This window comes from Lynx rufus, unplaced genomic scaffold (assembly GCF_022079265.1).
Source record: "Lynx rufus isolate CCGP_SWC_20201006 ecotype Redwood Valley unplaced genomic scaffold, mLynRuf1.p SCAF_6, whole genome shotgun sequence".
Lineage (NCBI taxonomy): Eukaryota > Metazoa > Chordata > Mammalia > Carnivora > Felidae > Lynx > Lynx rufus.
Window position 1 is genome coordinate 28522996 of NW_025814878.1, and position 24586 is coordinate 28547581.

General features: G+C 39.0%; 1 protein-coding gene across 6 annotated transcripts in view; it reads right to left on the reverse strand.

Annotated features, from left to right (window-relative positions):
* The window catches only part of L3MBTL3 (L3MBTL histone methyl-lysine binding protein 3), a 127296-nt gene that overhangs the window by 11143 nt on the left and 91567 nt on the right, over window positions 1-24586 (reverse strand). For all 6 annotated transcript variants that reach the window (XM_047101762.1, XM_047101764.1, XM_047101763.1 and 3 more), the window contains 2 exons: window positions 22096-22245; window positions 9335-9414 (listed from right to left, as the gene is read on the reverse strand). In XM_047101762.1, the coding sequence (XP_046957718.1) occupies window positions 9335-9414; window positions 22096-22245 (230 nt within the window). The remainder of the gene's footprint in view (window positions 1-9334; window positions 9415-22095; window positions 22246-24586) is intronic.

The following is a 24586-nucleotide window of genomic DNA, read 5'->3' on the forward strand; positions in this document are numbered from 1 at the left end:
TCGCTCTCTCTCTCAAAATAAATAAATATTTAAAAAATAAAAAAATAAAATAAAATAAATATTAAAAAAAAAAAAAAATTGAAAAGGGGCACCTGGTTGGCTCAGTTGGTTAAGCGTCTGACTTTGGCTCAGGTCATGATCTCGCAGTTCATGAGTTCCAGCCCCGCATCATGCTCTGTGCTGACAGCTCAGAGCCTGGAGCCTGTTTCGGATTCTGCGTCTCCCTCTCTCTCTGCCCCTCCCCTACTGGTGCTCTGTCTCCCACTCTCTCTCAAAAAAAAATATTAAAAAAAAAAAAAAAAGAAAGAAGGAGTATTCTCAACAAAAATAAACAGGATACTGAATATCTTCAAAGTGGCTCTTAGGAAGGTAAGGCCACCGATATCTCCCCTCCAATGAAAAGCAACATCTTTTTTCTTTCTTCAAAAAATGTTTCCATTCTAGTTTTCTTAGAATATACATAAATTAGGACAGAAATATTTAAGGAAATGTAAGGTAAAAATTTTTTAAGCTGGCTGAAAATGCCTAAATTACTATAGAGTAGTAATTTTAATTTGTCCTGATCCTTGGTCCAATAATTGATACATTAAAATGAGAAACATAGTTCAAGGCAGAGATAAATAACAATATTCACTATGTTCATGAACAAATCAATCTATTCTCATATTCAATCAAATGATCGCTATTTTCTCTTCTTTTTATTTATTATTATTATTTTTTTTAAGTGAAACATGTATATATGTATGAGAATCAGATTGAGACAGACACTGAAGACCTCCTGGTCATGTAGAGGAGGCATTAGGACCAGAATGTTCCATCAGAAAAGAGGCAAAAGGAGAAGATTTTGTAATGCCAAATTTGAAGAGTGAAATGTAGGCAGAAATCACACAAGGGCCAGCTGCAAGTAGCTGTCAGTCTTAGAACACAGCAGCACGAAGATTCCTGACTGAACGAGCCGTAGACATTGCACAGTACGGGGCTGTACTGTTAGGATCTCCAAGTACACTGTAATGTCAAACATTCACTCCCTGCACAGGACCTGCACCCCCAAGGTCAGCAGGATGCTGTGCGTTGGCAAGATCGCACCTTTTGGTGAGCTAGAAGGATGCTTTCCATTCTCATCATCACCATCACTGTGAAGTAACTACAAAACACTCAGCTCTGATGAACCTGGGGCAAGTCTTTTCTCTCACTTGAAACAGGTTCCCTGTGAGTTACTATCCTTTGACTCGACGATTCCCAGTCTCAGAGTTCATCGTAAAGACCTAATTAAGTGTAAATGTTAGCCAATCCTCTGTAAGAAAGTCACTATGGAGGTTCTCTGCTGGGTACATAATTGTATCCAGAATGAAGACTACGTGTCCCAGTCACTCTTGTGGCCAGATGCAGTCACGTGACTAATGGGATATAAACAGAAAATGCCGTTCAAGAATAAGAGCCTGGTAAGGGCGCCCACTACTACTTTCGTGCACTGACCCTCCTTCCACCTGGACACAACGGTGGTTGAACGACTAGCTCTCCAGAACCACTTCTGACCAACATATGGGCTTGGGAGTAGACACTCTGCAGGACGGAACAAAACTGGATGGAGCCTGATTTCCCAGTGCTGTTGAGCACCATGAAGTCTTGGCCCACCTACCTCTGAACTTGCTCTATGTGAGACAGAAATAAGCAGCTCTTACTGGACATAAGTCGCTCATGAGTGTTTTTTTTTTTTTTTTTACATTTATTTATTTTTGAGACAGAGAGAGAGCATGAACAAGGGAGGGTCAGAGAAAGAGGGAGACACAGAATCTGAAACAGGCTCCAGGCTCTGAGCCATCAGCACAGAGCCCAATGCGGGGCTTGAACCCACGGACCGCGAGATCATGACCTGAGTCGAAGTCAGACACTTAACCGACTGAGCCACCCAGGCGCCCCCGCTTATGAGTGTTTTATGTCACACTCACACACAGACCTAATCCTAATCAAGACTAAGGTTTATTACTCCAACACTGTCTTATAACAGTGAGAGAGGGGAAACTCCTAGCCTAGATACCCAACAGAGAGGGGTTCATTAAATGATGCTATATTTATCCACCGAGGAAATAGTTGATATTATCTTTTAATTAGTATAAATATTTATGTGAAAATGGTTGGGATATTATAAAGTTAAAAAAACACAGGTTGTAAAGCAGTTTGTATATTACTTCAGATATAAAATGCCCCGCAAAATAGATACCAAAATTCAGGAAATTTTGGTATCTTGGAAAATAAAATCACAGGTGATTTTGGTTTTCTTTTTAATTCCCTGTATTTGCTAGTTATTCTATAATAAACATGTTATTTTGATAATGAAAGTTATATAAAACCAGAAGCTGGTAATAAATAAACTAAAAAAAAAGTAACAAAAACCAGAAGCCACTTTGGTGACTTGGAAAGCGATTTACTGCCTTTTGGGGAAAGTACTGTGAAAACATCATCAATTGCTGGGCTTCCTTAATATCAGAAATAAGAAAATGTTACGTGGCCATGGGGCCAGAGAAATAACTTGGTGAATTAATGGTTTTACTGTGATTGCATCTGTCTAGACAATTATCAAATGAGGAATATTTTCCATACGTTGCTACCTGGAGAACGGAAAGAAAGGCCTTCCTCTACTATTCACGTCACAATTTACTATATGGAAATCATATTCAGCACTTACACTGTATCAGAAACTGTGAAAAGTCTGCCAATACAGCATATCTAGCAGACTTTCTTTCTTTTTTTAAAAAAAAAATGTTTATTTCTTTTGAGAGAGAGGGAGAGAGCTAGGGAGCCCGAGTAGAGGAGGGGCAGAGAGGGAGAGAGGGAATCCTAAGCCCCGATATGGGGCTCAGTCTCATGAACTGTGAGACCATGACCTGAGCCGAATTCAAGAGTCAGGTGCTTGGTCGACTGAGCCACCCACGTGCCCCACCTTGCAGACTTCCCTGAAATGTAGTTTAGTAAATAATAATGTAGTTGCCCAAAGTAGGAACTTGCAATGACAAATTTGCCCACCATGTCTCTCCTCTCAATTCTGGTTGAGGGCACAGCCAAAGCCTTGCTTTGGCTTAAGGTAGGAAAAAGTGAAGTGAAAGATTAATCCTTGTAAGAAGACCTTTCTGATAAAGGTGATCCTGAAAGAAATATCCTCCGATGTTTCACATAGAATCAAGACAATAAATCTTCAGTATGGGAACATCATCTAAACCAGCCATGAAGTCTCCCAGTAGAAAGAGACTACTTTCCACTATGGTGTCCTCCCCACCACAGAGTGTGAGAACCTGCTTCCTACAGGACCGTTCCATTAAGACCCAGTAGAACCACTATATGGTGGGCTGGAGAAAGGAAGTACTCATGCTCTCTGCTACTTTCAGACTCTGCTACTTGCTATACTCTGAGTGGGGTTCCTACTTCTGACTCTGCAGATGCTAAATTGACAAGCCAACAGCATAAGCTACCACTGACCTGTTGCTTGACTCATCCCTATTCCTTTAAGCCAGCGACAGAAGTTGAGACCAAAATCTCCAAATGCTTTGCTTCATTTTAGTTTCAAAACCGTGCTAGGAGGTAACTACCCATGAGGTGAGGTGAGGAACGATCCCAAAGCCACCCTGTGAGAGAGTGGCAGCGTGGATCTTTCGCCTCCTAGGGTTATAGTCAAGAGGGTGAGTTTAAGAGTCTGATAAATGTGGATTCAAATTCCTGCTCTGCCACTGGCGAGCTCTATCTTGGTGAAATCAAGGTAACAGGATCGCTGTGAGGATTACATGATATTTTTAAAATGCTTATCCCGATGTCTGGCAAATAGTAAAGTCCGCAAATGAGAGAAATTATTCCTATCTTGAAAGAAAGGCATATCGTGGAGAGTGCATTTGACATAAAAAGCAAAAATGAAAAGGAGTCAATATGCTTTCAGGCTAATATTCCATGAGTCTATAATGCTCTTAATTGTGAAAAGAATATGGCCAGACAAAAGAAATGAAATACATCTGTCAACTCCCCCGCCCCCCCAATTTTTTTTAATGGAGTTACTAACTGGTGACTGAATATAAAAAGATGAACAACAGCAGTGATTGGGTAAGATAAATGGATCATAGCATCAAGGAATGGAGGTAAAATTAGCTCCAAGATACTTAATTCAGGCATGAAAGATACTTGAGGGTCATTTCAAGGTTAACAACCAAAATAAAAAACCAACTGCTATGGAAGCAAAAAGCAAGGCTGATTTTTTATGAGAGAATCTAGCACATTACATTACAAAATAGAATTCAACTCTTTCTGCATTATCAGCAGCCCAAGAGAAAGAATGCTTGCAGGAGAGAAAACAAAACTGTACCTTTCCCAGGATTACAAGAGTTTAAACATGAAGGCCAATTTATAGAATCCTTTATTAAAGGTCTTTCCTACAATGATGGGAATGAATTAATAAAAAAAGATAGAAGTTTAAAAAAAGGAAAAAAGTGATAAATTATATTCAGTGAAAGTCCCCAAAGGTCAAATTCAGTTGCATGGTGAGAATCATAAAAAAAAAAAAAGAGCTCAGGGATGCCTAGTTGGTTAAGCATCTGACACCTGATATCAGCTCAGGTCATGATCACCCACAGTCGTGGGATCGAGCCCTGCATCGAGCTCTGTGCTGAGCCTAGAGCCTATTTGAGATTCTCTATCTGCCCCCTCCCACTTGTGCTTGTTCTCTATCCAAATAAAATCAACTTAAAAAAAACAAACGGGCTCATAATTACACACATTGCAAGGAATTAACCTGAGTTAACTGAAGAAACAGGGTGGGAGGATTTTTTTAGGTGGAAGTTTTTTTTTTTTTTTTCAAATATCAATTTGCTCCCAGACTCCAAATAAAATAGTTCTCATGGACCTACTGAGTCTTAAATCCTGTTGCCGTTATAAAGAAACTTAAGGTGGCTTTTTTTCAGTCTCCTCTATCCTAAATAATACACAAACTGCACTGGGCTCTCTCCTATCCCTTGCACCACCCCCCAGACAGGCTAGATTTGGGAACGGCTCCTTCCGCCACTGGAGGGATGTGATTGGGAATGACTGCTGGTGAGCATCTATGAGGTTCAAGAATGTAGACCCGGGGTGGGGTATAGCTACCTGACCTCTAGGCTCATGTTTGAAAGAAGAATTCTACTGGTACCCAAATGGGAGTGTCGTAAGTGTTCTTCACAAAAGACCTGGGAAAAATTCTCTGGATTCAAAAACGTTAAAATAGGGAACAATCACCATGGGGCCTCTGACAAAAACATCGGAAGAGGAGCACTGATTTATTTGACAGAGGAATTTCATGATTTTAGTGAAGCACAAGGGGATATGACCCCTACAAAACAAAAAAAAGGCTATGAAAGGGAACCAGTCAATGTAGCAAATTAAAGGGAAATAAAAACTGCCACTGCTAAAATTCATGTTAAAGGCAGTAAGCAGTAGACTTGATAGAGCAAGAAGCTGAGTAAGATATTTCAACTTGAGAAACATGAGTAGAACATCAAAAAATATTTGTTATTAAAATACTTCCTCGCCTGGGTGGCGCAGTCGGTTAAGCGTCCGACTTCAGCCAGGTCACGATCTCGCGGTGCGTGAGTTCGAGCCCCGCGTCGGGCTCTGGGCTGATGGCTCAGAGCCTGGAGCCTGTTTCCGATTCTGTGTCTCCCTCTCTCTCTGCCCCTCCCCCGTTCATGCTCTGTCTCTCTCTGTCCCAAAAATAAATAAACGTTGAAAAAAAAAAAATACTTCCATATTGGTTGGTAGAGTGCCCCCTTCCAGCCCTCAATGCAGCCATGTCCTTATTGGACTTCCAAAAGATCCAGCAACTAAGCATAACTCTTGGTATAGTGGAGAGCTTCCAGAACTCTCCTCCAGAACTAAGATCAGTGTTGATGCTAATTGTCTTGTGCAAAAACCAATGGTTAAATATTTTGAACACAAATATAATCCCTTGGCTCTAACTCAAGAATAATTGGTATTACCAGTCAACAGAGAGAAAACATAGAGCGTAAGTAATAACCAAAATTAGAACTGAAAGAAGTTCCTGGATTTAAAGACCAGCTGATAATCACAACATGATTTCACTATAGATGGAATTAGTTTTATGAAAGTTTTATATAAAATGTTTCAAAAATTTGATAATGAAGGAAAGATAGCAAGTTCATTTTAAGAGGCTAAAAATGGATGAGATATTAATAGTCAAATCTCACTTAGGAACATATGAGCAAAATTTCTCAAAGTGGGATGCCTGGGTGGCTCAGTCGGTTAAGCATCTGACTCTCGACTTTGGTTCAGGTCACGATCTCACAGTTTGTGAGACTGAGCCCCGAGTTGTGCTCCGCTCGGCAGCATGGAGCCTGAGATTCTCTCTCTTCTCCTTCTGCCCCTTGCTTGTGTTCTCTCTCTCAAAATAAATAAATAAACTTAAAAAAAATTCTCAAATCAACTTATTTTATCAGGCCCCTTTTCTTTTACTAATAAAAAATAAGATCGTAAATAACATATGCATATTGCACTGTAGCTTTTGTAGGTGAGAGCAATAATTAAGAGCTATATGTGAACCCTAGTAGTGTTTCTGGAAAGAATAAAACAGAAAAACTCAGGCAATTCAAATAGAGAAAAACAGGACGAAAATATACAAAGTTTGAAAAGATAGAGAGATCACCATGCGTATCATATGTTAATCGAGCCAAATTCTCTGTTAGAGAATAATAATTCTCCAGACTCTTTCCAGAAAACAATTATTAAAATCAGCTCAGCAAATCAAATAAAAAGTTAATTCAATCACCAAGTTAGGAAGAGACTGAAGAGCTTATTAAATTATTACTCTCTCCAAAAGTTCAGAGCCTAAGATTCTATTATGAATCTATCTGAATTTTCAATGAGACAATTCCATGCAATAAACAGTCATCGTAATACTATTGCCCTCCTACCAGCGGCAGCAGCAGCTGATGCATTTAATCCTCATGACAATCCAATGATGTGGCTACTATTACTACATTAACTTTACAAAGGAGGAAAGTGAAACAGAGAGCCAGCCACACAGCCAGTAAGTGGTGGAGCCCTGACAGTAATTAAGGCTGTGCTCCTAACCGCCAACCACAAGGAAAGACAAACCTTTGTTCCAGAATCCAATATACCTTGATGACACAACCCTCACAAAGTAAATGTTTTTCTTCCTTTCTAAGTGGCCAGAAACATTTAAAATAATCAAATACTTGCATAGTGCTTACTATGTGCCAGGCACTGTTTGAAGCGAGTTGCAAATGCACTTAATTGTCATGACAAGTGGGAGGGAGTTACCATCATCATTATCCTTCTGGGTAGATAAACAGGGAGGGGGACAAAACAGAAGAGACTCTAAATAAGGAGAACAAACAGAGGGTTACAGGAGAGGTTGTGGGAGGGGGAATGGGCTATATGGGTAAGGGGCACTAAGGAATCTACTCCTGAAATCATTGTTGCAGTACATGCTAACTAACTTGGATGTAAATTGAAAGAAAGAATGAAAGAACGAAAGAACGAAAAGAAAGAAAAGAAAAGAAAGAAAAGAAAAGAAAAATGTTTTGGAAAATATGGCCACATAGAAGAGTGAGAAAGAGTCATTAAGCTCCAATATTTAATCCTGGGTCCATCTTAGTGTCTGTTTTTTGAATTAAGGACTACATGTGTTTATTGAATTGGTTAATTACCAACAATAAATTAAAAAAAAAAAAAGAAACTGTTGAACTGATTTTCACTGCAGATTTCACTGAAACTCAATGGTGGAACCAGGATTCAGCGAGACAGAAACTACTGCTCCTAGAAGATGGTAGATGCAGGCTGGAGTGCCACGACAGACATCTCTGAGATAAGCATAGGAAGAGTTTGAATGTTAAGAGTGTGAATGTATGGAAACAACTGAGATTTGTTTAGAATTGGACTTTTTTGTTTTTAGCTGGCTCACACTGCACTCCTATTTGGTTGGGAACCTTTGATTTGTCATCATGACTTGCTAATAAATGAGCTGAGAAAGTTTAAAAAAAAAAAGAAAAGAAAAGAAAAGCAGAAGCACTGAGAGGTTTTCAGTGAAATGTCCACAATCGCGCAGCTAGCAGGTAGCAGGGCAGGGATTCAAACCCTGGCCGTTGGTAGGGTTTGTATATAGGGCTACATTAAACACACCAGAACATGCTGAAGACAGCAGAGATGGAACTTTGAAATTAATCACAAATTACTGCCTTCTAAAAATCAGACATGGAAATCAAAGCATCACTTGTGGAATAGGACACGGCAGGCAAACAGTCATTAGGTGCCATTCTCAAATCTTACATAATAATCTAAAGCAAAAAATACACATGAAATGCGAAGTCCCCAGGGACAATCATTAAACTCACAGTCAGGCTAACACTTTCTCATAAAAAATAATAATTTTGTGTAAATTATAAATACAATCTATACTATGACTAACAGTCATTATGATTTCATTACTTAGTTAAGCCATCATTATGTCCTTTTAGCAAAGATGTAAGACAAATTACTTTCTCCAATACGACCTAAAATATTTGTTCAAATGATTTTCTTTTCATTTTGTGGTATTAGATTAAGACCATATTAATTCCATTTGGATTCCAATACACATTCTAAGATCAGCTTTAAGCATATGAAGCAAATGACATCAACAATCCCAATAGAAATATATGACAAGAACCAAATGTAATATTACCCAAAGTTTACATATAATATATATTGTACAGTATGTGAGAGAAGCTGTAAATACAGATCACAGATGAATCCATATCATTATAAATTACATACAACAGCTGACCCTTGAGCAATGCAGGGGTTAAGGACACTTACCCCTGGATAGCCAAAAATGTGTGTATAACTTTTTTTTTTTAATTTGTGTATAACTTTTGATTCCCCCTGCCCCTCAATTTAACCGCTAATAGCCTATTGTTGACTAGAAGCCTTATCAATAACCTAACCAGTTGATTAACACATAGTTTGTATATTATATGTATCTAATACTATATTCTTACAGTAAAGTAATCTAGAGAAAAGAACATGTTATTAACAAAATCATAAAGAAGAGAAAATACATTTACAGGACTGTACCGTATTTACTAAGAAAAAAATCTGTGTATACATGGACCCACATAGTTCAAACCCATGTTGTTCAAGGTCAACTGTCTACCCTGAACAGTAAACTTTTATAGCCTGTGATAACACAACAAATCAACTAAATAAAGTTTATCTTTAATATAAAAGTGACTGCTATATTCCACTAGATTCTGATGAGTATTCATAGTAATATGCATCCCTAATACAAGGTGATTATGGCTACCTCTGGCTTCATGTGATGTCCTCATTTCACTTTCTGTTCTCTCTTCAAAGTCTTCTTTGACATCATCAGGATGCTGGTCTCTGAAAAAAAATAGGTGTTCAGCACTGCATCTCACCAATTGTCTTTCTTAATTTAAAAACAAACAGTACCACTACTGTGAGAAAGGATTTTTAGTTCTACTAAGATGTAACTCCTACTAATAACATCTATTAATATCCATTTTTTCTTCATTACCAATTTTCATTTACTGTTCTGAAAAGAGATTTTTAAAGCTAAGAACGGTATTAAGGTGAACTATGTTACATGTTAGCAAACGTAGCTACTGAATAATTCAATTTCAAATTGGGGCATGTTTTCATGAAGAGTTTCACTGGTTACTGTACAGTAAAACTACAATTTAAGGAAAGAAAATATTTTGAAACCCCTACCATTTAATCAAGTAGCATACCTACTACCTTAGCTCTGGGATTTGGGATTGAGACTGAGACTGGCCCAGGAGAAGCAAACTCAATTCTTGGAAGCTCTTCCTGGCTTAATCAGGTTGAATGTGTAGGCTGTATTGATTCCGACTCTTTCTGACCAGGAATGACCTGATGCTAATCTAAACATGCCAACAATGCTGTAAAATGGAATGGAATCATTACAATCTTAATTCAGAGCTTTATCCTTAAGTCAGGGACAAAAATGGCATTAAAGGGAACTAAGCACAGACAGACTAACTCTATTTTCTTTAAAGCTAAATTTGAAGTATTTGAAATTTTTAAACCTAATCTATTCCATTCTCAGAGTTCAAAATATATCCCACTCTCCAATTTCCTGGAACTATCTAGGCTATGATACCTGGTTTACACACTTTAATGCTTTATAATACTCTATATTTATGTCGTATTGTTTCTTATGTGTTGTTACCTTTATAAATATATCCTGAGTTTCTTAAAGACCCTGATCATACTTCTACTGTTAAGTTTTAATTAAGAAAAAGGCAAATACACACGAAACCAAATGTCCCAACAAAATATAAAGAAGTTGTATTGTCTTAATTAAAAAGGCACTAATTTAATTCTCTAGCTGAACGGTGATAACACAATGATACTAACACACTGTAAGTCTAAAATAAATACATGTTCCCTACTTCTTAGAAAGATCATTTCCAGTGACACATGTAAAATTTTCATTGAGATCTGAACTCCCTGGCTAAGTTCATACTAAAAACAACTTATCACAAATGCGAAAGAATACTGCTTATTTGAGAATGGGGAAGAATTACTGTTATTGCAAAATAAAAACAAATCTTTTTCCAAGAGTAATAGAATTAAAAGACATAGAGGCTCTTATTCCATAAAAGTTGGGAGAGGAGGTATACCACTGATGATTGCAGATAGGACATTAACTGAAATGATAATAGAAAAGTTTGCCTTCTCTGTAAAGACTGTGCTAAAGTTATACTTGGTAATTAGAACATGCCAAAGTCAGCTTACTATGCTTAAATTAGCTTATGTGATCTTCTAAACTTGTTTTATGCTAAATTAGAAATAATATTATTTGAGTCCATAAATCTATCCCACTAGCTATCTATTGTGACCACTGAACAAAGTTGTTTGTGGATAACTATATTAATATTTATTAGGAAGAAAATCACACAGTGCTGTGGTATAGTTTAAAATTGGCATTTTTCAAAGTAATAAAAAAATCCCAATTATATTATTGTAGATTTCCTAAAAGTTTTAATGAATGGTTTGTGAAAAGGAAAAAAAAGAAAAAAAAAAAGACAAACTTCTTTGTCTTTAGCCTTTGAGGTCAAAGGTTAACATTAAGTCTCAGAATTTTCTGAATATTTCAGCTTTCATGATCAGAATTGCCCACTAATGACAGTTTTACATTTTTGTGGTTTCAATAAAGCACAGTTTTCCTTAAAGTAAATTTTATTAAAATAAAGTTATAAGACTTAAGTATGAAGAAAGTTCTGTTGTATTCTTATGCCCAAATACAATGCCAATGATTTATCTTATGAAATGTAAGAAAAGGACCATTTTCTAGAAGAGAATAGAGAGAAAAAGAAAATAAGACCTTTGACCCAAAATATTTCTTCATGCCTGGATCTGCCATAATCCATCCCAACGGAAGCAAAATGGAAGCTATTTTCTTACATCATTTATGTTGTTTCATTATAGAAGGATGTTCGCTTTCCATTTTCCCTACTTTAACTCATAATATTTCATTGAATTGAACCTATATAAACTTGGGAATATATAAACATGAATATTTATCTTTACCAAACACAGTTCAAATAAAGGACTGTAGAAGAAACGTTTGTTGGATGTTTTTATTTCTACTTCATATGTTGATTCTGCTAATTCCTTAAAATTAAAAATGACTAAAAGTCCCTTGGGGGTTCTACATGCTATTTCATTTAGCTAGAAAGTTGGAGGGGTGGGGCAGTGGGGTCATCTGAGCAGTCTACCAGAACAAGCATTATAAAATAAATGGATGAACAGAACCACTGAAGTAAACAGAACCCTAATTAAGCACATCCAGAAATGAAGAAGTTAATAATAAGAAAAATTTTAAGAACATACTATGTACCAAAGGCTGGCTGAGCTCTTTCTATGTCCAATATTTCATAACAATCACTGTAAGAAGGTTCTGTTAACATTATAACCACTGAAACTTAAAGAAGTCAATGCCAAATCTGTAGAGCAAGTATCATACCAGGACTTACTGACACTAAAATCCACAATTAAATTCAATTACCTTGAAGTAGAGTCAAGGTTTCTACCCTTGCATTTTTCCAGAATACAGTACATCAGTCTCCTATTGACAATGTCAGGCATGAAGAATCTTATTCTTATTTTTTTTGTATTTTATTTAAAATAAAAATTGGTTTCTCAATTGGGCAACCAGTATTTCTCTCTCCTACAAGGTTAGGATTTTCATTGCTAATTCTGACTGACTAGGTGCTGTGATGGAGCTCTTTCTCTGTGCAAAAATGAAATCCTTGATCTAGGATTCAGTTTCCTAAGAACAAAGTTATTCTAGCTATACAGGTCTTCCAATTATGGACAAAGTACTTCCACAGTAGAACATCCACGCTCTGTGATAACATAATACTCTCTGGAACGTGGTACAAGATATGCTTCTTGACAGATTTTCTTCAAAAAAAAGACGACCAAAAATATTTTTATGCTGTATTTTAATACCACTTTTTTGCTCTACATAAAAACTCCTCTATTTTCTCCTCTTGATCAACACTTTCTACTGCCAACAGTTTTATTCAGGAAGGAGGTACAAGCTGATTGGGCATGGGGGTAGTGAATCGTAACACGGAGAAAGCGTGGGTACATGTATGGTCTTTGGAAGTGAACAGGCTTGGCTGCAATTTTAGCTGTGCTACTTAATTCTAAACGATCTCTAGCAAGTTCCTGAACTTCCCTACTTCTCAGCTGCACCAACGGTAAAATGAGGAAAATCCATCCTTGTCCTCATAGGCATTTTAAGGACTCAATAAATGGACAGAAAGTGCTGCACACACAGCAGCTTCCACTATTGACCAGTTACTTCTATTTGGTGATAAAATTATCTACTGTCACTTGTTTTCTTTAAGTAACCTGTTTGCTTCAAGTTTTAAACTAGCTTTTAGAGTAACAGTTACCACCCAGACAGCAGCCAGACTGCCTGGGTTGTAATCCAGGTCTGCTATTTAGTTCTGTAGTAATCCAGTAATCCAGTAACAGACTGTAATCCAGGTCTGTTACTGTTATTTACTGTTAGTTGTGTAATCTGCAACCAAGAGAGGTTCTATGTTTTGTAGAATGGGTGTGTAATAATAGCACCTACCCCACGTGAGGTGCTAGGAAGAGTAAGTGAGCTAACGTAGGTTCAAAACACCTAGAAAAGTACCTGGAATACAGCAATTTCTCTTGAGATTTTAGAACTGTGGAGAACCAATATATTTCAACATTTCTTTAGCTTGAACTGAAATACAATCATAGGTAAAACCCTACTCAAGAACCCTCTTTAGGCTTTTAATTAAGACAGTGGAATCCACTCAAGTGAAAAAATGTATTCTTTATGAGTCAGCATCCTCTTTTTCTCTGTAATTAACGTGTCATGCTTTAGCTGTCTTACTATCTTACTCTAAATATGCTTTGTAGTAATATTAGCAAAACAAACATCAGAAGGGTAAATACACAGTAAGAGGATGGCATGTGAATGCAAATAGCTGTATTTCTAGTTTGTTTATTTTTCATTTAAAAACAATCCCTAGCCAATTATGCCTGTCAGTCCCCAGTAAGTTAAAAAAAAACAATATTGAAAAAAATGTGAACCGATGATTTTGCTTCAATTCAGGGATTTCAGCCATCTCTCTAAATCCAGCATGAGTCTGGTTTGGCTCCTACCTTGAAATAACCCCGCCTTCTCTCTCCGCAGAGTTTATTCTAGTCGCACAGGGGTTTTGTTAGAGCTGAAAAGTACCTGTATTCCCCAGTAAGAGAGGAGACACAAGGAAAGTAACAAGAGCTATAAAAAACGTAGGGATTTCTGTTTTGGACGTGAAAAGGAGGTCTCTTTGCATGCCCCCAGCATTCTTCTGCTTTTTTTAAATTTCTGGACCGAGGTCACTCACAGGTAAAAAAAATCAGAGAAAGAGAATCTTAGGGTTTGTACTTTAGAGGACTCCTAAGAGTACTTGAACGGTCTCCAAATGCCTCCTACAATTGAAGAAGCGTGTGTGCGTGCACAGCTTCAGGACAAAGAGGTTACCATCTTCAACTCAGAAAAGGTGGCAAATAAAACCAGCGGGATTAAAACTTTTATGTCTATGGTTAAGATTTGAATAAAGAGTCTTTATTTTACTTTAGGTTTCTTTATTTGAGGGGGGGGGTGTAGGGGCAGAGAAAGAGGGAGACAGAATCCCAAGCAGGCTCCACACTGTCATCACAAATGGTAAGATCATGACCTGAGCCAGAGATATGACCTGAGCCGAAATCAAGAGCTGGACACTTAACTGACTGAGCTGAGCCACCCAAGTGCCCCAAATAGTCTTTAAAAGTAAGTTCCTTTTGGGATGCCTGGGTGGCTCAGTCAGTTAAGCATCCAACTTTGGCTCAGGTCATGATCTCGTGGTTTGTGAGTTCTAGCCCCACATGGGGCTCTGTGCTGACAGCTCAGAGCCTAGAGCCTGCTTCAGATTCTGTGTCTCCCTCTCTCTCTGCCCCTCCCCTGCTCACACTCTGTGTCTCTCTCTGTCAAAAATAAATAAACATTAATTTAAAATAAATAAATAAATAAATAAATAAATAAATAAATAAATAAATAAACTTAAGTTCTTTTTGAGATTATACATTAGCAGTGGTTTTTTTTTTTAATTTAAACTTATTTATTTACTTTTATTTAAATCCAAGTTAGTTAATATACAGTGTAATCATGATTTCAGGAATAGAATTTAGTGATTCATCGCTTAAACATAACACCCAGTGCTCATCCCAACAAGTTCCCTCCTTACTGCTCATCCTTCCACCCAATACCCTGCTAGAAACCCTCAGTTTGTTCTCTGTATTTAAGATACCCTTATAGTTTGTCTCCCTCTCTGTTTTTATTTTTGCTTCCCTTCCCCTATGTTCATCTGTTTTGTTTCTTAAACTCCACATATGAGTGAAATCATATATTTGTCTTTCTCTGACTGACTTATTTCTCTTAGCATAATACACTCTAGCTCCATCCAATGGCAAGACTTCATTCCTTTTGAGATGATACATTAGCAGTTGTTTTAATAGTGTTTTCATAAACATGGCCTAAGAGAGGTAAACATGGTCTACTATTTATCTAATGACTAAAAATAAAACATTTTGATTAATAAGCCTATTAAATTATTATTTAGCATAAGGAACATATGTTGGTGAAGAAAAGTAATAGAACGAGTCAATACAGTGGATGTTACCAAAATGCCAAGGAAAAATCCTCCGGAAAACAACTAATTCAGCAATCATCAATCAATCAATCAATCAATCCTCTTACGAAATGAAAAGCCCTAACCAGTAAGGTGAACATTATGGAATAAAGACCCTGTATTATAGGAAGAGCAAGCCTACCTTACTTTCATGTCGCCATAGAAAAGAGAACAGATGTCATTGCTTTTCCACTATACGTAAAAGAGTTTCCGGAGTCAGGAATCAATGCCATTCGAGGAGATAAAATGAGACCCTGTTACACTACTGTTCCAACAACTTCGCAGGCATACAATGACATAGTCACACACCTTACACTTTGAATGGCTGCCCTGGCATCGCAGTGGTTGGCACTAACAACTGTGAGTGTTTTAACCCAAAATGAGCTTCTCTCTGGTGCGCACTCACAACTGCACGGATTTGACTCAGATGTCCAAGAGCTGGAATACTTTTGAACTTCCACAGCTCCTGCTCCACATCTGGTAAAGCCCACTGACTGAAAGGGGAAACAGGCTTTCCGTAGCCAGGTAATGGTAAGTCACCAAAAGGACTCTCTCCAGTTGCTGACGCCAAACCCTCGGGCTCAGAAAGTCTCAGAAAGCAAAACAAAGTTTGTAAAGATTCCTAATCGGCATTTGTCATCTTTTAGAACTTTTGGCTCCAAATTGATGCTATTCTCCTTGATCTTGCAGTTCTGCAAAGTAAAGAGATTTTTATATGCTTATTGTCTCACGTTTATGTCAGCTTGTTTTCCCGTCTGTATAACGAAGCGCTCCTCAGTGACAGACTAGCTCTTGGCGTGACTCGTAAACCTGATTCAGCCTCGAAACAGAAATCAGATTAACAGTTGCAACTCCTGCAACTGCTCAATGTAATTCTGAGTAGAAACGCTGGTCCTACAATTTGAGAACCCATTTTAATGGCCTATAATGAACTGAACAGACTGAAATTTTTCATGGGATTTAGGTTAGCGATAGGCATTTGCCTTGCAAGGTAACACAAGCATTTGGCAGATATTTAAAGCATGCTTTATTATGTTTCTGGGGTTATGTCTAAGCAGGCTTAAACAACACGGGAGCTTGAAACATTCCATGATTTTTAATAGAGATAGCACCTAATTTAGAAAGGCAATTACAAGCAGCTGCAGAACAGATTTCATGAGAATAAGCCATGTGGGATAGATGCCGATGTTCCCCAACTGGCAACATGCTGAATTATTACTCCAGAGAAAGGTGTTTATGTTCAGTAATAATTCTCAAAACCTAGTATATCGATCACTTGCACCCATCTCCTGGGTGTGCGTGTTAAAAATGAACTGGGATGCACCTTACATTTCCTGAATTAGTATCTCTAGAGGTGATCATTGGAAAGCTGCATTTTAACAAACATCTGATGATTCTGATGCAAAACTAAGTTTGAAACCCATAGGTTTTATGAAGATCCAGAGAGATGTACACATACTTTTACCGAGCGGTAGACGTGCAGGTTATGGTTACCAGTCCTCAGGCAAGGTCCGCCACGGACTGGGAGGCCCCTGCCTCACCATCTGGCTGCCAGGAGTGCTGTGAGGGCAGAGATGAGCTGCTGCCCGCCCCCCGGCCCCCGCAGCGAGGAAAACCTCTTCCCACTGAAAACACGAGGCACAACACACTCCTCACACTTCTGACGAACCAACGTACAACTGAAAAGGACTGCAGACTCTCCACGCTGGGAATGCACTCATAACCCAACCATCCATTTGACCAACTGCTACAGGAAAACGGGCCTAAATATTCAGCATGCCTACAAAAGGACTCAAGGTGATGCCATCTTAATGTGGGGCAGAGCTTCCCAGCTCGGATACCGTGAATCCCTGAGAACAAGTGCTCTGAGTTCTACAAGTTCCCTGTAGCCCTCCCAGAAGCCAAGGCCACCATCTCGTCATCCAGAGGCAGCCCCGTTCACTCCCTTGGTGCGCCATATAAAAGCGTCGTCACTTCTGTGGTATTTTCTACGTGAGGCAGGAGTTAAAACGACAACAGTGTTGGAAGCACTGCCTCATTCGTAAAAGAGTGCCAGTAGGTATTTGGGGGATTCATCTCATTATTTAATAATCACCCCACAGAAATCTGGTGCGGGAATCCAACAAAGTTGAGAATGCAGGTGTTTTACCAGAACAAAAAACATTACACAGCTCTTGCCTTTTAGGTCATAAAACTGATAGGTCTCCTTTGAAGGCTGGTGGATGATTCAAGGTCACCCTGCATCCTTACTGTGTGCCAGGTGGCGTGCTTGGTGCTGAGGATATCTCAGGACCAGAGAAGACGTGGACTCTGCCCTTGTGGAGCTTACTGTCAAGCAAAGCACGCAGATGCAGAAGTATCGACACAAACTGTCTACAGCATCGGGATGTGTGCTGTGAAGGTATGTGATGAGGAATGTGAACTACTCTAGAAGAGCAGACAAAGCTTCCCCGAGGAAATGACAGTGAACCTGAAGCCTGCAAAACGAGAGACCAGCTAGGAGATGGCAGGCACGGAGACTCTAGGCAGAGAGAAAGGATGTCTGAGAACCAAGGTGGTTGAAGCATTAAGTTTAAAAAGGAGCCTGGCAGAGAGAAGGCTGGAGAGCTGGGCACGGGCCAGACAACACAGGACCTTGCAGGCCACGTTCAGAATTAGGGTCTCAATTTCAGGAGTAATGGGAAGTCACTGAAAGTGTCAAGCAGGGAGACAGACTTCCAAAGAACTGTTTTAAATGCAGACTCTTAGGCTCTAGCCCGGAAGATTCTTCATGGGCTGACGTGGGCTCCCAAATCTGAATTCTGAGGAGGCCTCTGGGAATCTGATGCAAAGTCTAGGAGCTACTGCTGTGGAATGAGTCATCTATGGGCCCAGCCTGAGCAGACAGCCTGTGAAATAGCCCTTAAAATAACAGTTACGGGGCACCTGGGTGGCTCAGGGGGTTGAGCGTCCAACTTTGCCTCAGGTCATGATCTTGCAGTTCATGAGTTCGAGCCCTACATCGGGTTCACTGCTGTCAGCCTGTCAGCCAAGAGCCTGCTGCAGATCCTCTCTCCCACCCCCACTTGCACTCACCCCTAAATAAATAAATAAATAAATAAATAATAAAGATTATTGCACGAAAGGAACACAAGTTCCTCACATTGTTAATTTATCTGGCCTTGTTACGTCAGCTTCCAGATCAAAAGCAATGCCAGCAGAGCACTCATTCTGGTGACCCTCTGGCATCCGAAACGGGTGAATGGAATGGCGGAGCAGATGCTGTCAGGACAGTCGTGCTGGGGGAATCGCCGTGTGCTCCCTCCCCCGGCAGCCTCACTCTGCGGCTGGAGGTAACCAGGGCTTAAATAGCTCAGCTCTTCCATCCCTATGCTGGGAAGACTCGATGTGTGCTTTACACGGGCGCCCAGAGTGTTCGCAGCAGGTCTGCGTTCCTGCTGTCTCCAAGCTGTCATCGGTGAGACGACAAGGCTTTCAAGGCTCTCACTGGCCGTCTTCCTTTCTCCATCTCACTTCCTCACTCCCCTCCTGATGTCTGCCTCACCTCCCAAATAAACCACATGCACCGAATCTTTGTCTCAGGGTCATCTTCTAGGCATGCAAACGGTCTCCCGCTGGGCCAAAGTGCATTTAAAAGAAAAAATACAGTGCAGTCTGGCTACCAAATTTGGTGAATTATTACCAAGGATGCAAAGAAAATGTGTTAAAACCTGAATAAAAAGTTCCATCCATGTGAGCGACGAATACGGGAAAAGAAGAGAGAACATAATCTGGTATTAAGAGAATCGTCTTGAATGCCGTATTCAAAGTTTAACCTAGGAATGTCAAAGAAATGGCCAGCCTTTCTTTTACTCTTTTACAGTTCTTATACCGTGCAACAAGTAAGTAACCTATTCTTCTTGCAACATGAATACAAACTAACATTTACTGAGGGCTTACTACTTACTAGTACTTACTAGAACTACTTACTAGTTCTTAGCATTGCACAGCTCACTGTTTCATCCCTAAATCCAGGTTAAAGAAATCATAATCCAAAAACTTTATATTTACTTTTAAAATGAAAAAAAAAAAAATTAAATATGTTCATACAGATTCACTTACAGCCGAGAAGCCAGCTAACTTTTACCCTGTTAATTCTACCTTAAATCAACCACCCTCAAGCCACGAGATACACTTTTTGTTAACAACTTTTCTTTTATTAACACCTACTATATGTTGCCATCTCATGATCATTTGTATCTAAAATACCAAGTGCCATTCTGATTGCTGGGAGAACTAGTGACTGCCTGCAGTAGGAAAAACCAAAATAATCTGAAGCCAATTTTTTCAAGAATTTTAAAGAAGAAATTTAAAAATTTAAACAAGTAAATAAATCTGTGTTATTTTGAAACATGTTGTTTTTTCAAACATGCATAATGAAGCATTTAGGTTGAAATATCAAAATGTCTGCAAGCATCTCTTAAAAACACTTCTGCATAAAAAATACAGTGAGAAGAAAATCTTGGTCAAAAACGTTCACCTCAAAACCTAAGGGGCCATTTTGATTGTGTCTCTCACGTTTCCTTTGACTGCATGTAACTAATCCAATCTCTCAGGTCACTTCTACTTATGAAAAAAAATAAAATAAAAATAGTAAATCTGGGAGGAGAAAGACATGAAGAAATCTGAACAAAGTCTCTAAAATCATGAGTAACGGAACACTCATTTACCACATCCTGGCACCCAACAACGAAGGCAGACAACCTAAAGAAATTAATCTGAACACACGTAAGTGTAAGTGTTCATTCACACAAAGTAATGGCAGGGTCAGAATTCGCAGACTCAAAAGACAGTATGGGTTAAAAATCCATGACATGGAAGAATATTTAGATACGAAACGTGTCATAGGTCATACAGAAAACTAAAAACGCCTCAGGTGATTCCATGAAGAACCATGAGCACACCTCACACAAGACAGGTCACTGGAATGGTCAGATCCACCTTGATGGTTTTGATGTGACTTCTGAGTTAGAAAAAGACCCCAGAAAACCAACCCAGGAAGATTCTGCTGGGAGGAGACTCTGGTCCTCGGAATCTGGCCTGGAGCCCAGTCGGTCAGCGAAAAGCCTGTGAGCTAGGCCTGCTGGCACTTCGGAGTATTCTGCTGATATTTTAAACATTACCTTGGCTTCTGAAATCTAAACACTAGGTACTTTTACCACCTTGTGAGTCAGAATCAATGAACTCTGTATCTGTAATTGTTACTATATGAATTAGTACTTTATTTGTCTTAAAGTTCCTTATATATGATATGATCTCACTTTGGAGTGCTGGGTTGGGTAAAATGAGTTTATGTTTCATTAGTCATGGATTTAAGGGTAAAAACAAAAAATCCTCTTCTTGTTATTAATTAATTAGCTCCCCCCCCCCCCGCCATCCAGAGGATAAAATTGCTTTCTCTAAGAATACTGAGACTTGAAATGCCATTACTCCAACAGCACTGCTGTGAATTTAGAATCAGATTTATTAATTAAAATGTCCACCTATATCTATCATCTATAAGAATGGAAGTTACAAAATATTTCAATAAAAAACTACATAGCCTTAGGTTTTAAAATACTCCATAAAAGAAACTTCCAAAACCTAAGTACTAAGGCATATCTTTCCACTAATCTGCTTTGTTTTTTTTAAGTAGTGTCCTCAGTTAATGTAAGGGCACAGACCTTTCTTAGAGCTTAAAACATACTAACCCCACTCTACAAGTGAAATCAAAACTAAATGCCTGAGCTTATACAGTTGACCCTTTAACAACATGGGTTTGAACTAAGCAGGTCCACTTATACATGTTTTTTTTTTGTTTTTTTTTTTTACAATAAATATACATACACTACTATAAATGTATTTTCTCTTATTTATGATTTTCTTATTAACATTTTCTTTTCTCTAGCTTAGTTTATTGTAAGCATACCGTATATGATACATATAACATATGAAATACGTGTTAATGAACTGCTTACATAACTGGCTAGGCTTTCGGTCAACAGTAAACAGTAGGCTATTAGTAGTTCAGTTTCTTTGGGACTCAAAGGTTATACTTGGATTTTCAACTGTGTGGGGGAAGGGGTCAGTGCCCCTAACCCTCATGTCATTCAAGGGTCAACTGTACTACAATTAACATCTTAATAATTAAAAGCAATAACATATATGTGAGTACTTGGCATGGGCATGAAAAAGAACACGCATTTTTCACAAAAAATCAGACATCTTCCTCATAAAGGATGGCTCTATATACCAATCAGTTCATTCAGACACATGAACTGGCATGAAGTAAAATGACTGGAATTTCTAAACTTCTAACACCCCCAAAGTGTGACTAAAAGATGAATAAATAAGAAAGCCTGTCTGATTTACATATGCTTGTATCAACTCTCCATTTTTTTTTTTAAATTTTTTTTTTTTTCAACGTTTATTTATTTTTGGGACAGAGAGAGACAGAGCATGAACGGGGGAGGGGCAGAGAGAGAGGGAGACAGAGAGTCGGAAACAGGCTCCAGGCTCTGAGCCATCAGCCCAGAGCCCGACGCGGGGCTCGAACTCACGGACCGCGAGATCGTGACCTGGCTGAAGTCGGACGCTTAACCGACTGCGCCACCCAGGCGCCCCTCTCCATTTTTTTTTTAAGTCCAACCACTTCTCTCCACCATTTTACATGAAATGAAATGCATTTTCAATAATGCCCAAGAAAAGATACCCACAGAATACACAGCATCTGAGATAGAAAACCTCTTTCAACCAGAGTACTTCTAAACATCACTAATATTATCACTTTAATTACCTGATTTCAGGAGATGAAGAGATTTCATTTGTGTCTGCCCTTTTATTTCTTGGAAATGATGGACTAGCCGGAGGCATCTCACCACTTAAGCGGTCTGGGAAAATTCGGTCTTTATTCAAATTGATTTCTGAATAGGGACAGTTGGCAGCACTAAAATATTAAAAGAAAAGCACGGGCTTAGAACATACTTTAATTAAAGTGACAGGCTACAGAATATACAACTCTAAAACTTAACTGTTATGTTTACGTATGTATATATGTAGAATTAAACATACATTGTGAATATTTTTGTTTCTATTAAGGTTTATTTATTTATTTTGAGAAAGAGAGAAAAAGAAAGAGAGAGAGAGAGACAGAGGAGAGGCCGCAAGTGGGGGAGGGGCGGAAAGAGTGAGAAGGAGAGAGAAAAAATCTCAAGCAGGTTCTTTGCTATCAACAAGGAGCCCAACGTGCGGCTCAAACTCACAAACTGTGAGATCATGACCTGAACTGAAATCAAGAGTTGGACACTTAACCACCTAAGCCACCAGGTGTCCCTAGTGTATGAAATATTTTATCTCTGAGACATAATTTAAGTCTATTCTGATAGAAAATATGTCTTTGCACTAGATGTTCAGAACACAACCTGATGAAATCTTTGCAACTGTGCAATGATCACTGAAGGATTCTGTCTGTATACGGTCCAAGGGCAGAGCCTGTGCGTATCTGTAGGAACAATCAGCCCCAGGGGAGAAATGCTTAAGACATCATAGGAGGGTTGGTGTCAGAGGTAGGACAGAGAAAGACTGATGGACGGATGGAGCAGATCTGCTTCCTAAAGTGATCCTTCAGGCTCAGGGTCACCACAGGCCATTTCATTTCCTTCATTTCATTTCCTGTTGGCCTCCAAAGGTTGGAGATTCCCCCATGTTCCTGTCTCCAGGCCCAGATGTACACTTGATATGCTAAGCAATACATATATTTATCTGTAGTCAATCCTGTTTCTGATAGGAAAGGAGACCAGATGCCAACTTGGATAATGACCCATCTATCTCACTTCCCTTCTATCGGTGACCCCTGGACTCCTGGTTGGTCTCTCAGGTCCCATGTGGGGATCATTTCTGTTATTCAAGCAAAGGAAATCTAGGTCACTAATTGTTAAATCAACATTAAGTCAGTATAATCCTCTGCCTAGGCTTCAGCTTTCCATCTTCAGAACAACTGGGCAACCTCTGAATCTCAGGCCTCCAATACATAATGAACCCCTCCAACTAAATGCCCATCCTGCCCCTCTGTTTTTTAGGAAGTCTCCTCGTATCTATAAGTGGTTTGGATCTTGGATAAATTATTCTAGTGTCTTATATGTTCTTTTCTTCTCTCTAGGTGATAATCACCCAGGGAAAAATTTTAAATATTTAAAAATTTTTTAAACATTTTTTAAACATTTAAAAATTTTACATGTATGTCTATTTCCACCAAGAGAACCAGATACACTCTCCTAGGAGAAGGAGGGAAGAGTTTGAAAATGCTCCTGATTCTGATAATGGCCTATGAAACCTACCACAGGTATCTTGAAAGCTAAAATACAACCTTTATTTTATTTAACTAAACATTCTGCTACACTGATACCTATGCAAAAGACAAAAATAAATAACATATGCTCACGTGTTGACAAAAATGTATATAGTGCTAACCCAACAATAAAAAAATAACTAGTAATATTTATGGAGCACTTACTATATATCAAGCACTGTGCTAAGTACATTCCGTTCAGTGTTTTACTTAATTTTCACGACACCCTATGAGGAGGGCTTCTCATGAGACAAACTAAGGCTTAAAATGCTTAGGTGGCTTATCTTTAATTATTTCATTAATTTGTTCAACAAGTATTTATCAAGTATCTATTAAGTGCTAATTATCTTTCTAGGCACTGGAATCACAACGGAAAATACAATGACGAGATCTCTGCTCTCATGTCGCTGATATTCTAGGGGAAGTTGGGCACTACACAATTGCAGATATAAAGCAGACAACTTTACACAGTGACAAATGCCACTGAGTATGACCGAAGAAAGAATGTGGGGCTGTCACAGGGGTCACAGGGCTGTACAGGAGGAAGGGGCCCTGTGAAGCAGCAGCCTTTGAGTGGTGCCTTCGAGGTCAGGAAGAAGCCTGCTCTGTCAACACAGAGGAAGAGCATTCTAGGAAACAGCAAGGGTAATGCCAACACAGGGAGAGCTCGGCCTGCCTGGGGGTGATCAGTGATGGCCGAGTGTGTGAGCAAAGGGAGGGCACGCACTCGTGGCAGGCAAGGGAAGTATTGTGTAGGGCCCGGTAGGCCCTGGTCAGGAGTTCCGATGCTTAGTTTAAGTTTGAGGTGAAGCCACTGGAGGACCTTCAAATGAGGGAATGATATAATTTGATGTACAATTCAGAACAATCCCTCAGGATGCTTTGTGGAGACAAGACTTCAAGGGGCCAGAATCGGAGCAAGAAAAGTTATGTAAGAGTG